The sequence below is a fragment of the Pelecanus crispus genome, chromosome Z (genome assembly GCF_030463565.1).
Source record: "Pelecanus crispus isolate bPelCri1 chromosome Z, bPelCri1.pri, whole genome shotgun sequence".
Lineage (NCBI taxonomy): Eukaryota > Metazoa > Chordata > Aves > Pelecaniformes > Pelecanidae > Pelecanus > Pelecanus crispus.
In genome coordinates this window covers 74,893,145-74,909,059 of record NC_134676.1, presented here as the reverse complement: position 1 = coordinate 74,909,059, position 15,915 = coordinate 74,893,145, and the positions used below count along the sequence as shown (strand labels likewise).

Here is a 15,915-nt window from a genome sequence, read left to right as displayed (position 1 = left end):
TAACAGTGAGAGGCCACAGCCTGGGGCAAGCTGGTGGTCAGAGAGTGTTTCTAACACGGCCGGCCAGCCCTGTGCCATCACTCTTGCTCTTGGCACCATGCTGCTGGAAGTGCCCAGCTGGCCAGGGGAAGGGGACGATAACTGCACCTGGCGAGGGCTTGACCACCATGGTGAGGACAACAGTGCACCACAGCTGAGCTCTTGCTGCGTCAGCAGCGAAGGACAATCTGGCCACTCAGCTTTGGATCCGAGAAAAAGCCAGTGGAGAGGCGGAGAGCCCCTCTGTCAGCCTAGAAACTTTCGTAGGAGCACTACTGGCATCTGTGATGATTTTCATGTGTTTGTGGGGTGATGGAGCTAACGTGTGAGATGCTAAAAAACCCCAGGAATTGAATAGCCTGAGCCTCCTGCTGACCTCCTTCCCCAGAGGAGCTGTTGCTGCCGTGCCTGAGAGGGCATCATCCCTGGTGCCAGGGCGAGCCAGACAGTGGGCTGGGGGTTGTGCCCCCCCAGGGATGGTGGGTCCCACTGTCAACAGCTTGGGCACTGCTGGTGCTGTGGCTGCTGCTCAGGAGGACATGAGACCGAGACCCCTCCATGCTCTCACTCCCACAAAGCTGCTGGTGGGGAAGACCCTGCCGCTGCTCAAGGCACCCCAGAGGACCCGACAGCCCAGGAAGCAGGGCCAGCCTCCCAGGGGAGGGCTTTTCCCTGGCTTCAAGAGGTCTGTGGCTAGGATGAGGTGCTGCTGGTCTGCGGGCTGTGGGAGAGGAGCCACAAGACTTCGGCTCTTCCCAGTTGTGTAGAAAACCAGCACCCCAAAACAGATCCATTTCACTTCCAGAATTGCTTCTTTTCAGCTCATAAATGAAAATCCCCCTGTGAAGAGCCTGGGGCACCTTCCATCTTTCCACGTCAGTTCCAGAGATGGACTCTCCAGGTGGATCCCAGCTTGCCTAAGAGCCGACACATGCACACAGCATTTAGAAAGTTGAGCAAGTAGGACCATTCTGGACATGGATCCCTCCTATCGTGCCAGTAGTGGGAGTGTGCAGGGGTCTCGATGCCAGCAAAGGGTGCAGGTGACAGTGAGGGTCTCAGCTCCAGCCGCTGGGACAGGACTGGTATGTGTGCCCCTGGTGCAGCTACTGGGGGAACCGGGGTGAGTAAAGCAAGTGACTGTTGGCACCAGCACGCGAAGCAGGACTGCAGGTGACAGCCCACATGCCTGGTGCTGCCTGCTGGGCAGCCAAAGTGGTTGCATCTCCCCCGCACACCAGGGAAAACTGTTGGGAGGGTGGATGTAACTCCTCAACAAACTTCAAGGTGGGCTGGCTGGTGAGCAGGAGGCCCTGGGTCCAGGCAGAGTATCAGGCATAGGCCCATGCTGGTATTTGGGAGATCTGCAGGTGTGGAGCATCTGCTGGATAAACATGTCAGTGCACGCATGCACGTTTGATTGTGAGCAGGAAGCTGGACTATCTGGTACGTAGGAGTAAGACATGGGACAGGGTTATCACATGGACAGAAGGGCTGTGTGACACGGGATCTGTGAACCCACATGTGCTTTCATGAACTTGAAACTTTACTGGCTGCAGAGGAGAAAATGGACATGGCTGGCTGTGCTCATGTTTTATGTGAGCCCTGGTAGGACCACATGCAGGTGCTGTGGAAGGCAGCGCCCTCTCTATGGCAGTCTATAGAGCTGGCCATGTTAACACCTTTTTTTTTGCGCATATGGGTGTATGTGTCTCTCACAGGTACACACTAGTACAAATTAATACGGAGAGATCTTCTTCATAATAACTCTTTATGCTTTATTTAGCTCCTCTTTCCTTGAAGCTATGTATGCTTTATTTGCTCAGCCGACCACGGGGCTCCTCCAACCTTCCGATGGTTCCCTCCGTACCCTCTGAGACAACACCAAGCTCCTGGTGGCATCCCATAGGCTCTGCCATTGCCTAAGGCAGCCCCTGCGCCAAGAGGCCGCTCTCCAGCTGCCGCTGGGCGGCCACCCGTGCCCCGTAGAGGCCGAAGCCCCAGGAAAGCAGGACCACGGCAGCCAGCACCTGCGGGACAAAGCACACTGTGCGTTGGCGGCAGCAGCACCGGGACCCTCCCCCGTTATCCCCCAGGCCCCGGTGTCCGCTGCGTCCACCAAGAGGTACACCCCGCCCTGCTCCCCCCTGCCCCCGGGCGGTAAACCCTCCCTCCCGGCCGGGAGGCCTTGGCCCTACCCCGACCCGGGCGGCATACCCGGGCCTGTCCCCCGCCGCGGCTCCCGCCAGCCTCCCCCGGCCCTGCCTAGGCCGCAGAGCGGGCGCGGCTCCCGCCGCCCCGGCGAAGCTACGCCTGCCTCGCCCGGGCCTCACCCTCCGCTCAGCAGCGCCTCCGCCCGCCAGCAAGATGTCGCCGCCGGGGACGGAAGTGACGCCAGAGAGCGGCGCCCGCGTTCCTCTCCCGGCAGGCAGCGCGGCGGCCTGGCGCTGCCCCGCTGGTGGCGGGGGGCAACCGTTCCCGTGGCAACGCCGCTTCCGCCGCCGCCGATGGCAGAACCGTTGCGGCGCCTGGCCGAGGGCGCCCGCCGCCGCCGCCGCCCGCCGGGGGAGGAGCGGCGGGAGGCTCCCGGCGCCGGGCGCTGCCGGGCGCGCCACCGGCTGAAGGCGGCCGCGGCCCCAGCCCACACGGGGAGCGAGGGCCCGGCAACGGTGAGTGCGGCCGTGGGGGCGGGCAGCGGCGCCGGGCCCTTCCCGGCGGGCCGGTGGCGGCGGGTGGGGCGGCGGAGCGAGGCGAGGGGGCGCGGGAGGCGTCGCACCGGAGGGGGGGCGATCCCCTTCCTCCCGTGAGTGCGTCTGTGCCCTTGTGACACCCCGTGCGTGCGCTTGTGACACCCCGTGCGTGCGCTTGTGACATCCCATTGGTGCGTGTGCGCGCTGGTGATACCCCGTGCCTGCGTGTGCGTGCTTCTGACACGCCGTGGGTGCGCTTGTGGCACCCGCTGCGTTTGGGCGCGTCCCCCGCGATGTGCCGCTGCGCTTGTGCTCCGTAGTGCACCCGTGTCCATGTGTGTGCCGCGTTTGTCTGCACGGCGCGCTGCGTGCCCGGTGTTCCGCATGCAGTTACGACCTGCTGCTGGGCTTGCTGCAAAAGGTGCGCTAATGAGTTCTGAAGTAGTGCGGTAACTTATTTCCGCTGAATTATAATGCCTTAGGGTAATGCTGATGCCCAAAATAACTTTTGAATAGATGGATTTATTTATTGCTAGCCAAGTTTGATGGCATGACTAGATACAAAGGCAGGGTGTACCTGAGGATGGGTGTAGGAATGACACCTGGCTGTTTCTGCTTCAGTCATAAAAGCAAAGACTAATTTAGGTTGTAACACGTCCCTGGGAGGTGGTCTAGTCCAACAAGCTGTATATGGTCCACCATGAGTGCCCAGCAAAACATGGGCAGAGAGTATAGGAACAGGACAGGTCCAGCAGAACTTGGAAACAGGTAGTTTAGTTCAAGTGCAATTACTTGTTTTGACTTTTTTTCTTAAAGAACAGAACCGGCTGTTCTTGTAGTTTTCATATATAAATGCTGGTCTGTTTTGGATCTGTGTTTTGGAGTATACCGTGTTAATCATAAACTTACTGACCCTGTCAAAGCAGTTATTTATGAGTGGGAAAGAAGACAGAGTCCTGCCTGTTACCTTCATATATGCTAACATGATTCAAGCTGTGTTCAAAACTTGCAACACTGAAGACTTCGATCTCCCTGTGAAGAGAAGCCAAGCAAAGTAGTTAGGTCGTGCTGCCTCTTTGGTGTTCTCTCAGCACTAATGCAGGGTTTTGCAGCCCTAAAGGTGACTGTTAAAGTCAGTGTGTTAAAGGACGCTGGCTTTCTGTGTCTAGACTTCACCATTTTTGTCTCTCTGAGATAGCAATGATCTTTTGTCTCTTTCTTTTGTAGAACATGACTTCAGCAGATAAGGAGTTTTCCGAAGGTAGCAACTTTTCGCCAAAGGCCAGCACCAGCAAGCTGCCAACAGATGCATCTCCTGACTCTAAATGCCCCATCTGCTTGGATAGATTTGACAATGTTGCATATCTAGATCGCTGCTTGCATAGGTTCTGTTTCCGCTGTGTCCAGGAGTGGTCAAAAAACAAAGCAGAATGCCCTCTCTGCAAGCAACCCTTTTTTTCCATTTTCCATACAATTCGTGCTGAAGATGACTTTAAGGAGTACATACTCAGTCCTTCAGAAAATAGCTCGTTTGCCAGCCCTGATGGCCGGAGATTTCGTTACCGTACCACCTTAACAGGGGAACGCCGCACTGGCAGTTCCCCTTCCCGAAGGACGCTGTCCCCTCCAGATAATGGGATATTGTTTGAAGGGTTGTCGAGCGAACCAGTGCGGCAGAGAGATGGAGAGATTCAGCAGATGATAAGGAGGCTGGCCTCAAGGAGGCAGGCTAGCGCAGAGGGCAGATCTCTGCGGCAGATTCAGGAGGAGGACATGATCAACTTCCGCAGAGCTCTGTACCGTACTGGTGTGCGTATTCGTAGTATTCAGGATGGTGGCCGCTATCGAGACATTTCAGCAGAGTTTTTCCGCTGCAACCCTGCTTGCCTTCACAGGCTGGTTCCTTGGCTGAAGCGAGAACTTACAGTCCTGTTTGGTGCCCATGGATCTTTGGTTAATATTGTGCAGCACATTATCATGAGTAACGTAACTAGGTATGATCTGGAAAGTCAGGCCTTTGCTGACGATTTAAAGCCGTTTTTGCTGAATCGGACTGAACACTTCTTACATGAATTCATCAGTTTTGCCCGTTGTCCTTTTAACTTGGAAGCATATGATCAACACGCCAATTATGACTGTCCTGCGCCATCATATGATGAAGGAAGCCACTCAGACTCGTCAATTATTACAATATCTCCAGATATGGCATATTCTCAAGGGCCAGATAACAGTTTGTCTGTGACTGGTCTTGGTCAGGCCCCCTGGGATGATGAAACTCCAGGGCCTTCCTATTCCATTTCAGAAGAGGTTCATGCAACCATAGCTTCTCCTCTGGAGACATCGGAAAGTTCTGATGAGGACTCTGCTGCAAAGAGTCGAAGAACCAAACTACAAACTCAGTTACAGGCTAATGCTGACTCAAATGACAGTGAGTCTTCCTCGGACAATTGTGTTATAGTTGGGTATGTTAAGCCGTTAGCTGAGAGGACACCAGAAGTGGTTGAGCTGTCCTCAGACTCTGAGGAGTCTGTCAGGGAAGAGAAAAGGGAAGATGTGAAGAAACAGCAGCCCATCCAGTGTCACAGCTGGAGTGATAGTGAACCAAGCAGGAGTTTCTCGCCACGTTCCCCCGCATATAAGGAGGATGTAGGTAGTTGTAGAAGCTGTTTATCTCCTGCAGTTGAGAAGACAGAGTCAAAAGATGATGAGAAGAACAAATGTAAGGTAAAATACCTGTCTCCACAGAACTTGAGCTGGAGCCCCTCTCCAGGGAGTGACACAGTATGCTCCCCTTGGAATCACAGATTGTCGAGAAAGGGAAAGTCCAGGAGCCCACAGTCCTATTCACGGAGCAGTCAAGGCAGTCATGGCCATCGGTCTAGGAAGGAGCATCGTAGCAAAAGCCATCTTAAAAGGAGACGATCAAGAAGCAGAGATAGTAGCAAGCATAGGAGCAAAAGAAGCAGCAGGAGGTCGAGGGCTTATGACACCAGAGTGTCTCTGAAAAGCCAGAGAGGCTCTCTAAGTCATGAGAGCACTCCATCCAGAGAAGTAAGCAGATCACGATCACGTAGCAAAGGCCATAGCAAACGGAGATCAAGAAGTAGAGACAGTGATCGTTATTATGTGAGAGACCATTATCAAAGTAGATACCAGTGGGGTTATGCTTTGTGTAGTCGAAAGGTGTTTGGAGATGGCTATGAATCCTCCAGCAGGAGGAGGACTCAGTCTAACGCTCTCTACCCAAGGCAACCTGCTAGTCCAGAATGCAGGATACGATCATTTATTGAAAGGACAGATCTGCATAGCCAGAGGGGAGTCCATGAGAGACACTATTACTGTTATGAAAGATGCAGGTCAAGGAGTCGATCAAGCAACAGGTCAAGGACTCCTTCTGGAGGAACTGACAGAATGAAAAGTGAAAAGCCTGGTGGAAAAAGGAAGTACAAAACTCGCCACTTGGAGAATGCATTCATGGAGAGCACAAGTCTAGAAAGACAAAATGACCCCAAGAAAACTTTCTCAAAATTCAGTGACTGCTACAAAAATGAAGATAGCCTTTCAGACAATCGAGCAAGCAGTGAGACAAAGCGTAAGAAAAAGAAAAAAAAGACGAGGAGTCCAAGTGTGGAGATAGTCTATGAAGGAAAAGCGACAGACACATCAAGGCATCTTAAAAAGAAAAAGAAAAAGCATAAGAAGAAGCACCGGAAACATCACATGAGTAACTTGGCATATTCTTCTCCAGTGGTGATTACAATTGATAGTGATAGTAGCAAGGAGCCAGAAAGTACCGAATGTGACAGCAGTGTTACTTGGACAGGCACAACTCAGATAAATGAGAGGGAAAACGAGTCTCCATCTTCTTTTTTGGGAAGGACAGGATGTGAAGATGTTTACAGAGTTGGTGAAGAAACCAGAGGAGCAGCCAAAAAGTACAGTATTCTTACCAGAAGGGGAGACTTAGATGGTGACATTAGAAACACTGATGTCAAACTTCGAGAAACAGCAGTGGATCAGAGTCTTACTACAGGGAATACCAGCAGTAACACCCCTCACACAGAAACTTTAACCAGCTACATTCAAGAAGCACCAGCAGCGCCTTCCAGGCAACTGCCTTCCCCCAGGATTTCCTTCCTAGAATGTCCAGAGAGACAACCATTGATACTAAGACTGCCAAAGAGACTTGTCAACAGATCCTCTTGGTTTGATTTCCCAGAAGAAAAAATGTAGCACACTTTCCATGGAATACTTCTTAAAATTGTGAATTTGTTTTAAGTACTTTTTGCCGCTTGAGAACAAAAACACCTGATGTGATTTGTGTATGTCAAAAGATGTCTGGGAAATGTGTAAAACCTTTGAATGTGTATGCACTTTTAAGTCAAAGAAGATAGAATATTGCTAGTAGATAAGTTTTAAAATTTCTCAGAAGACTGTTTGGAAGTTGTAATTTCATAAAGCCATTCTGTATTCTTGTAGTATCTAAAATATATCTGCAGAGTATTTCAAAGTTTTGTTTAAAACAAACAACAAAAAAGGAGGCCAAACCAAAAGCCAGAAAATGCATTTTATGAGGATTGCTGTTCTTAGACAAAGAAAAATTGGCTTAGTCGATAAGAAATTATTCAGATTCAAATTAATCTATTTGGTTTAAGCTGATCTCTGCTGAAAAGTAGTCAGGGATTTCTATATAGATCTTCAACAAGACTTCCAGTAACGTAAAAGTGAGCTATGTCAAAATTTGAATAAAGCAATAACAGTTTTTTTGTTTTTTTAAATGCATTTAAATGTGTGGACTGTGTACTTCGCAAACAGAACATTTATCTTTCTGGTTTGGGTGTCTTACCAGTACGGACCATTGGATGTTTGTGCTGTCAGGAGTACTCCAGGTTGGAAGAGACCTCTGGAAGTCATTAGGTCCCAGCCTTCACTGAAAGCAGGAACAATCTTGATCAGATTGTTCGGGATTTGTTCAGTTTTGATTATTCCCAAAGCTGGATAGCCTCTCTGTGCTACTTCTTCTAATGTTTGAGTATTCCCATGGGAACTTTTTTTTCCAAATTTCTTCTTTGTATTTCCCTTGTTGCAGTCTGTGTCTTCTACTTTGCGTCCTATTGCTGTGCAACTCGAGGAGCCTGTTTTCCTCTTCTATATGCTCTACCACTACGTACTTGACAGCCGACTTGTCTGTAGCCTTGGCAATAGAGCAGCTCCTCCTGACCTCCTTGTTTTAGGCAACATTTACCCAGCTCAGCTCACCCTAGATGTCCTGCTGCATGTATGTGCAAAGCACAGGGCTCAGGCAAGGTCTTGTTCTCCAGGTCTTGGCCTTCTCTGTGTGCACAGCAGTAGCTCTCAGGGCTGAACCAGGAAGTTGCCTTCTGTCTCTCCTGTATTACTGCCTCCATGAGTGGTGGGTTTGACCGTGGCAATTTGCCTGCCAGATACCCACCAAGCTGCTCTGTCACTTCCCCTCCTCCACAGGATGGGGCAGAAAATAAGATGGGAAAGCTTGTGGGTTGAGGTAAGGACAGGGAGATCACTTAACAATTACTGTCACAGGCCAAATAGACTCAGGGACAATTAATTTCATTTATTGCCACTTAAACATTGAGTAGGATGATGAGAAACAAAACTAACCCACCTTCCCCTCCCTTCTTGTCATGGGTCAATGTCATTCCTTCATTCCTGACTCAGTTCTACCTCCTGCTCCCCAGCAGTGCAGGTGGAGGGGGAATAGGGATTGTGGTCAGTCCATAACACTGTCTCTGCTGCTCCTTCCTCCTTACGCTGTTCCGCTGCTCTAGCATGGGTCCTTTCTACAGGGTGACAGTGCTTCAGGAGTAGACTGTGTCCACCTTGGGTCTCCCACAGGGTCACAGGTCCTGCCAGAAAACCTGCTCCTGCATGGGCTCCTAAACACAGGCTGCAGCTCCTGCCAGGAGCGTGCTCCTGCATGGGGGCTTTGCGGGATGTAGCTTCCTTCAGGGCATCTCTGCCTGCTCCAGTGTGGGGTCCTCCCCAGGCTGAAGGTGGATATCTGCTCCACTGTGGTCCTCCATGGCTGCAGGGGGACAGCCTGCCTCACCAGGATCTTCTCCAGGGGCTGCAGGGGAATCTCTGCTTTGGAGTCTGGACCACCTTCTCCTCCCACTCGTTCTTCTCTGACCTGCAGAGCTGTTTTTCTCATGTTTTTCTTGCTCCTCTCACAGCTGCCCTGCAGTGTTTTTTACCCCTTCTTAAATATGTTTTCACAGAGGCACTACCAGCATGGCTGGTGGGCTCAGCTGTGTCCGGTGGTGGGTCTGTTTCGGAGCCAGCTAGAACTGTCTGTGTCCGGCACAAGGCAACTCCTGGTCTCTTCTCACAGAGCCCATCCTGCAGCACCCACTGCTACCAAAACCTTGCCGCATAAACCCAGTACACCCTGGTTTGACAGGTGTGGATCCCACGTGTCGGCTGTTAGTCGATTGTGTGTGCAAAGATAGTCATGAGCACATCTGACAGCACTGAAAACTCAGTATCTAAATCCCGAAGTGAGTCATTTCAGCAAGCTACTGAACATGTGTTGCAGTCTCCTTTATTACGAGCAAGGGATGGTGATTTCATAACCATTCTGGATTAACAAGGTAACATCACACTATCTTAAGGTTTTCCTCACTTCCAAAGGTGCTGTTCTCTCTGGAGCATGGGGATTTTTGGAGAGGTCGTTGAGCCATTTGCTACAACGGCAGAGAGATGGAAGGATTCGCATGACAGTGAGTGTTCTCACAGAAGGTCAGGCTGGTGCAGAAGATCAGTCTCTGGGGCTGGTAGAGGAGGAGACTGTGACTGATGTGTGCAGAGCTCTGTATTGCCAAGGTCTGTCTGTCCAGTGTTACCAACCACTGATCATAGAACTAAAGTCTGTCTGTCCAGTGTTACCAACCACTGATCATAGAACTAAAGGCACCACACCTGAGGGAGGGGAAACTGTCCCTGATACCCATGTCCAAGCTCCCACCATTGGGGACCTTGTCTGTGTTATGGAGGAGGTGCTGTCCTCCTAGACAACTGCTGCCTGTGCTGCTGGATGGACTGAGGTGAGCTTTGTAGCTCCCCAGGGTGATGGAGGAGGAGGGAGCTAGACCTGGCCTAGGCTGGGGAGTGGCCACCACCCTGCCTCCGCCAGCCCCAGAAGAGGGATTTGCACATCCCAGGCAGCAAGCGCAGCATGTTCATGTAGGCGGCCATGGATCAAACTATTATTTCTTGCAACTATGCTCGCCAGGTGAATGATCTTAAAAAAAAGCTCTTTCGCTTCTCCACATCTTTTTGCCCTGTACACACTTCATTTTCACCTCAGCTATTTGGATAGAGAGGACAACTGGCCTGGTGGCCCACCAGCTTCCAGCAGGAAGGCAGGCTGGTGGCCCATGAGCTGTCCAAGGACAAAGGGTGTCTCCTTGGCTGACCGCTCCTGCTTTGGGAACCCCACCTCTCCAGGGCCTCTGTCCTGCCGGCTGGGGACCCACACACCGGGACAGGTGTGAGTGGGATTGCACCTAAGGGGGTGTGAGTGCAGGTGTTTCCTCTGGTTTCCCCTGTGCTTTGCTCATGTTGCTCCTCTGCCCCTGTCAGCTGCTCTTAGCTGCTCTCCTCTCCACATGAGAAGATTTATCTCAACATAAGAAAGAACTTTGTACAGTGAGAACAGTCCTTCACTGGAAGCCGGAGAGATCGCTGCCCAGGCAAGCTCTGAGCAGGCAGATGGGCCATTGTGACATCACTGGGTGAGCGGTGGGCTCTGACATCATCGAGCCATGGACTGTGACCTTGCATCCCTGGCTGCTTATGTTTGCGCCAGGGGAGGTTTAGGTTGGAAATTAGGAAAAATTTGTTTATGGAAAGGGTGGTCAAGAATTGGAACAGGCTGCCCAGAGAGGTGGTGGAGTCCCCATCCCTGGAAGTGTTCAAAAAACGGGTAGACGTGGCACTTGGGGACATGGTTTAGTCCAGTCTGCCCTTGATTGGTTTAGAGTAGACTTGGTAGTGTAGGTGAATGGTTGGACTGGATGATCTTAAAGGTCTTTTCCAACCTAAACGATTCTATGATTCTATGATTCAGGTGCCGGCAGAGCCCGGCCCAGTCTGCCTCGTGCCTGGACTCCTGCCGAGCGTGCCTGCGAGGCCCGGAGGGTGGAGCGAGGAGGCTTCTCCTGGTGCTGGGTGGCGCTCTGGGGGCTGCCGTCGGCCGCTCTCGGTGCCCGTCCCGGAGCCATCCCCTGTGTTTCCCCGGCCCTGCCTGCGCCAGGCAGCCGGGCACCGCGGGGCGCGCTTGCAGCAGCGGAGGTGAGCTGTGCGGGGAAAGGGCCCCCCGGGGCGGCCGTGGGGCGGGCGATGGGGTTGAGCAGCTGCCAGAACCACAGCCTGAGCCTGGCCCTGGCTGGTAGGGAGCGCTGGGGAAACCATGGGGGCTGGGAGGGTGTCCTTCCGGAGGGACCTGGGCATTTCTTCCTCCCGTCCTCTCCCCCGGTACAGTGAGTGACCGTGGCATCTCTCCCTTTTGCAGCACACGACGTCCACTGCAGCAGCGCTGGCGAGAGGGAGCAGCTCCTTATCCTCAACACTCCCCAGCCCACCACGGCATGCAGAGAGCATGGCCGCAGAGAGTGAGTGGAGCTGTGCCATCTGCTACAATGATCAAGATGACGTCGCCTACATGTCGCCCTGCCTCCACAAATTTTGCTTAGGCTGTGCAGTGCACTGGGCATGGGAGAACCCAAACTGCCCCCTGTGCAGGTCGGCGGTGACAGCCATCTTGTTCTCGGTGTGGTCAGACAACGATTATTTGTCATTCGACGTCCCAGGCCCCGCAGAGCCAGCAGCTGAAGGCCCCCAGGACGGGCAGGGGGCTGTGCGGCTGGTGCCCGGGGGCTCAGGTGGGTGACTTCCCTCCTGAGGTCTGGGTGGACTTTTTCAAGAGCCACCCTGATAACATCAGGCCCCTGCTGCCATGGCTGCGACGGGAGATCGGGGTGCTCGCCGAGGAGCAGTGGTGGGAGGTGGATGGGGCAGAGGGCACCATTGTGGCCCACCTGTGCCTCTGTGGGCTGGATGAGGAGGTTGTTGGTGCAGCAGCTGCAGAACTGCCTGCCAGAAAATGCGGAGACATTTGTCCGCCATCTGATCACTGCTGCCGTGCGCCTGTGTGGCAGGGAGATCTGCCGGCACCTGGGCCAGCAGGATCCCCGCGCTGCAGGGGAGGAGGAGGAGGACAGCCCTGCAGCCAGCCCCAGCCCCATCGCCTCCCGGGGGGGCACTCCCGACTCCAGCCTGGCCTCCTCCAGCAGCCCTGCAGGCTCCGACACGGAGAACCAACCCAGCACGTCGGAGGCCACGCGCCCTGGGGCTCCCGGCCGCCCCCCATCCACGCCTGTCCCGGCAGAGCAGGAGCAGCCCCAGGAGGAGCCGGGGGAGGCGGCCGCAGCAGGTGCCTCTGCCCAGGGCTGCAGCTGCAGCCCCGCTGCTCCCGGCCGGGGCAGGCACCGCTCACCCGGGGGGGCCCGGCACCCCGCAAAGAGGAGGGCCCCCAGCCCACAGGACTCTCCCCAGCCCCGCAAGAGGTCACCCCGCCGGCGGCACTAGGTGGGTGCCCCAGGGGCTGGTGAAGCAAGGGCCAAAGTGCACCAGGAGACTCTTGTTAGTTGCCTCAATCTACTTCTTACAGAAAGAAAATAAAGGAAAAAAGACTACAGGAGAAGCCTCAGTGTCACTACCGGTTCGGGTGGTGTTGCTGTCCCCACCTTCCCTCTCTGGTGCCTGCTGCAGCCTGGGGTTGGTGGGACTGTCTGGAGGGAGCTGGGGTACAACCGTGCAGCCCTTTCCCGGGGAGGGGGTGCAGTGTTAATGCTGACAGCTCCTTCCAGGTAGCCCAGGTGTTATTTCTTTGTTTCTCCGTCCGAGAGCAAGTTCTGCTTAGTTTCAGGGCTGCATCTTGGTGGCTGGTCCCGGGGGAGGTGTTTGCAGCCAGCGGTCTCCAGGGCCAGCCTGTGCCCCATCACTCCTTTTCCCAGGCCTGGCTGCCTCCTCGCCTTGCCCTGTTCCCCCATGTCTCGGGGCTCTGCTTCCCTGCCAGCCCACACTGCTTGGTACAGCCTTGGTACATAGCACTACCACTTGGTGCTGCTTTCTGTGTAAAACCAGGGCTGCGCCTGCCATTGCTTTTGGCAGGTAATCCCAGCAAAAGCCCAGAAGCAAGGCTGAGCAGCCCCAGCTGGGAGGCCTTGCACAGTCAGAGCAGAGCTGGAGCCCTGCTGCTAGCAGCAACAGTGCCATGTACAGCTCAGCAATGCAGGGAGCTGCATGCTGCATCGGATGTGCTGCAAACACTAGAAAAGCATTATCAATATTTCAAAGAGACATTTACACTGTGGGAAACTTCATCTGGTTGTTTTTTGTAACCTGCATTATTAGGAAACTGGCATTAAAATGCAAAGGATTATTTTCCATGTCTAGGGCGGTGAACTGAGCTTAGGAAATCAGAAGTCTGCCACAAGCAACCATGGCTTTCCAGCGCTGCTTTGGGTAAATCAGCTCATCACTCCCGCTCCACCCACCTGCAAAGCGGGAATAAACAAGCCAATTCACAGCATCAGCCACTATTAAGCAACCTACTTCTGCTGAAGAGGACTGAGCTGCATTAATCGGCTCTGGGTAGGAATGAAACCCGTTACACCTCTTCCAGGGTTCACCTGGTGTAATTTTGTCGGCTTAGACAAGAAGACTTCTGCTGGCAATGGTGCTGGATTTAGCAGATCCACATAACCTTATCCAGCAATGGTGATGGATTTAGCAGCCCCATATAACCTTATCTGGGGCTGTTTGAGATTCCCTGGATACGCTGCCTGGCTTCCAGGTGCCTTTTGAGAAAGAAGGTGTCTTATCTGCCAGACCTGGGCTACCTTGAAATCTCAGGAGGGACATGTGGGCAGATAAACCTACCTAGGGTATCTCTTGCTCTGCATGTGTGCAGAGTGTGTCAATAGGGGATTGGGATCTTGTTTGAAGACTGTTCTGTAAGGAATAGAAAATAATCCAGGCTGCACTGCAAAGGTCTCTCCCCTTCAGCATCCACTTGCTGTGCTTCAAATGAGTACTTAAAGATGAAGGTACATTCCATGGGTATGTTGCTCATCTCATTGTAGAGAAACTCTCTGGGGAAGAAGCATGTTGCTGTTTACGTTTGTGCCTCCGAACTGGACTGGCATCCAAAGGCTGGCCACAGAAAATACCTGTCCTGCTAGTGTGTGTATCTGTTGAACATTTTATTAGTTGGTAGATCAGCGATCAGCGGTGTCAGAGATGCTCAGTGCCTCAGTGTCAAGAAGTTTCAAGTCTTGCTTTCCAGCAGGCTGGGGCTGTCTGCAGTTCAAATGGGTTTCAAGGCCTTTGCCATGGAGTGACAGACAACCTGGAAATGACCTGAGCCTAGCTAGGTAACCTCACCTAGGTACATTTTCAGTGGTCTCCAAAAGGGGAACTAAAGTAACTGAGGCAAGTCTTCTGGATTAACGAAGGCCAAGGGCTTTCCCTCTACTTTTAGAGGAAAAAAAACCCTCCTTGGGATGCTGTTAAATACTTAGGTCTAGGGAATCGTTTGCATGAGGTGTAGAGTGAACCAGTGTACAACTAAGTGTTCAATCCTGATGAATAATACGGCTGGCCACTCACCAAAACCAGGTGAACCAATATATGTCACAATATTACTATTTATCTTTTGAAAACTTGTAGCCCTCAGAGATTAGGTATCCAGTATGTTATGCACAGAACAAGCCTCAATTAAGTGACAAGCTGCTGTCCAAGGCATTGAGATGAAAATGAAGTGTGTAGGGTCAAAGAGATGCAGAGCTGTGAAACAACCTTTTTTAAGATCGTTCACCTGGTGAGTGTAGTTGGGATAATAAAGGTTTGCTACTTGTCTACCTATATGAACAAGATCACATGACTCCTTCAAACCACAGGGCTTTGTGCCTTGAAATCATAGTAATTTCTTCTCCTCCATTAGCTGAGGCAGCAAAAATGTATGTATGTATGTACGTGTGTGTGTGCTTGCACACCTGCGCACATTATGAGTTTATGGGGAGAAAGAGGGAGAGGGAGAGAGGGAGAGAGCATGAGTTAGCTGTCAGATGCCTGTTGTACCCTTGAAGAACAGAGCAGAAAAGCAAAGGCAAATACTGTGCATCTCCTGCATGCACATTTAGGTTTTTTTGGACATAGGAGAAAGACCTGAAAGAAAATGGGGGTGGGGGTGGTGGGGAAGCACTGGATGGGCTGGCGTCTTGTAAGATTTATGAACTGCTAAATTTAGAAAAGTCATTTTGCTGTTGCTGGTGTATTGGCAGGCTCTTGTGCATGAGTCAATAAGAAAAAACACAAGTCACTTCCTCTGCAAGAGCATGTACAAGTAACATAAAATAGGCTCAATTAATCTTTTTAACCACTGAATTCACTCTGGATAAACAGTGTGTATCAAATGATATGCCCTAGAAAGGTAATCAGCCTTATAAAATGCTTCTCTTCACAGCTCTGCTTTTCTCATTATTGTATTACAAATAGTTTTCTGAAAGGAAAAACTGTTCAAGCAAAATGTTAAACAGCATTCATTTGTCATTTTCCTGCACGGAAATTTTCCAGGCAGCAGCCTGCCGGATCTCAAAATATGTGGTCATTATGAAGCTTGTATTGAACTGTTTGTCTCTTTTTTTCTCCTTTTTCTCAGGTGGTGTTTCTTTGTGACTAGTAATTTCCAACACTCCTGATTGAATTTGCACAGGTGAAAACTCTGCAGGAATCACGCAGATAATTAAATACAATGGATCATCACAAGCTAGTGGTTGTGCTGTGTTCTGGTGCTGTACAGGTAATCTCTACTGCTTTTCCTGTAGCCATAGATGTTTTTTTCATGGGGGCCAGCTGTGCTCCAAACCACATCACCAGGATCATTACAGAAGAAACCAGTAATTTTGGGATGAGGTATTAATGAGTGGAAAGAGATTTCAGAAATCCCTTTGTATTGTTTATTTTTTGTAAGAACAAAAAAGGCAATCTCTACAGTTCATTTTTCATGGCAAGTCATACGTTTGATGTAGAAATAACTCAGTAACAGTCTTTGACTTTGCTATGGAGTGGGTCATAGTAAACG

General features: G+C 51.8%; 1 protein-coding gene across 1 annotated transcript; it reads left to right on the top strand.

Moving 5' to 3' along the window:
- Positions 1-2,406: 2,406 nt before the first annotated feature.
- TOPORS (TOP1 binding arginine/serine rich protein, E3 ubiquitin ligase) lies at positions 2,407-7,506 on the top strand. Its single transcript, XM_075726305.1, is given in 4 exon segments — positions 2,407-2,478; positions 2,480-2,539; positions 2,541-2,708; positions 3,957-7,506. Coding segments are annotated over 4 exon segments (3,306 nt in total). The 3' UTR covers positions 6,963-7,506.
- The last annotated feature ends 8,409 nt before the right edge of the window (positions 7,507-15,915 follow it).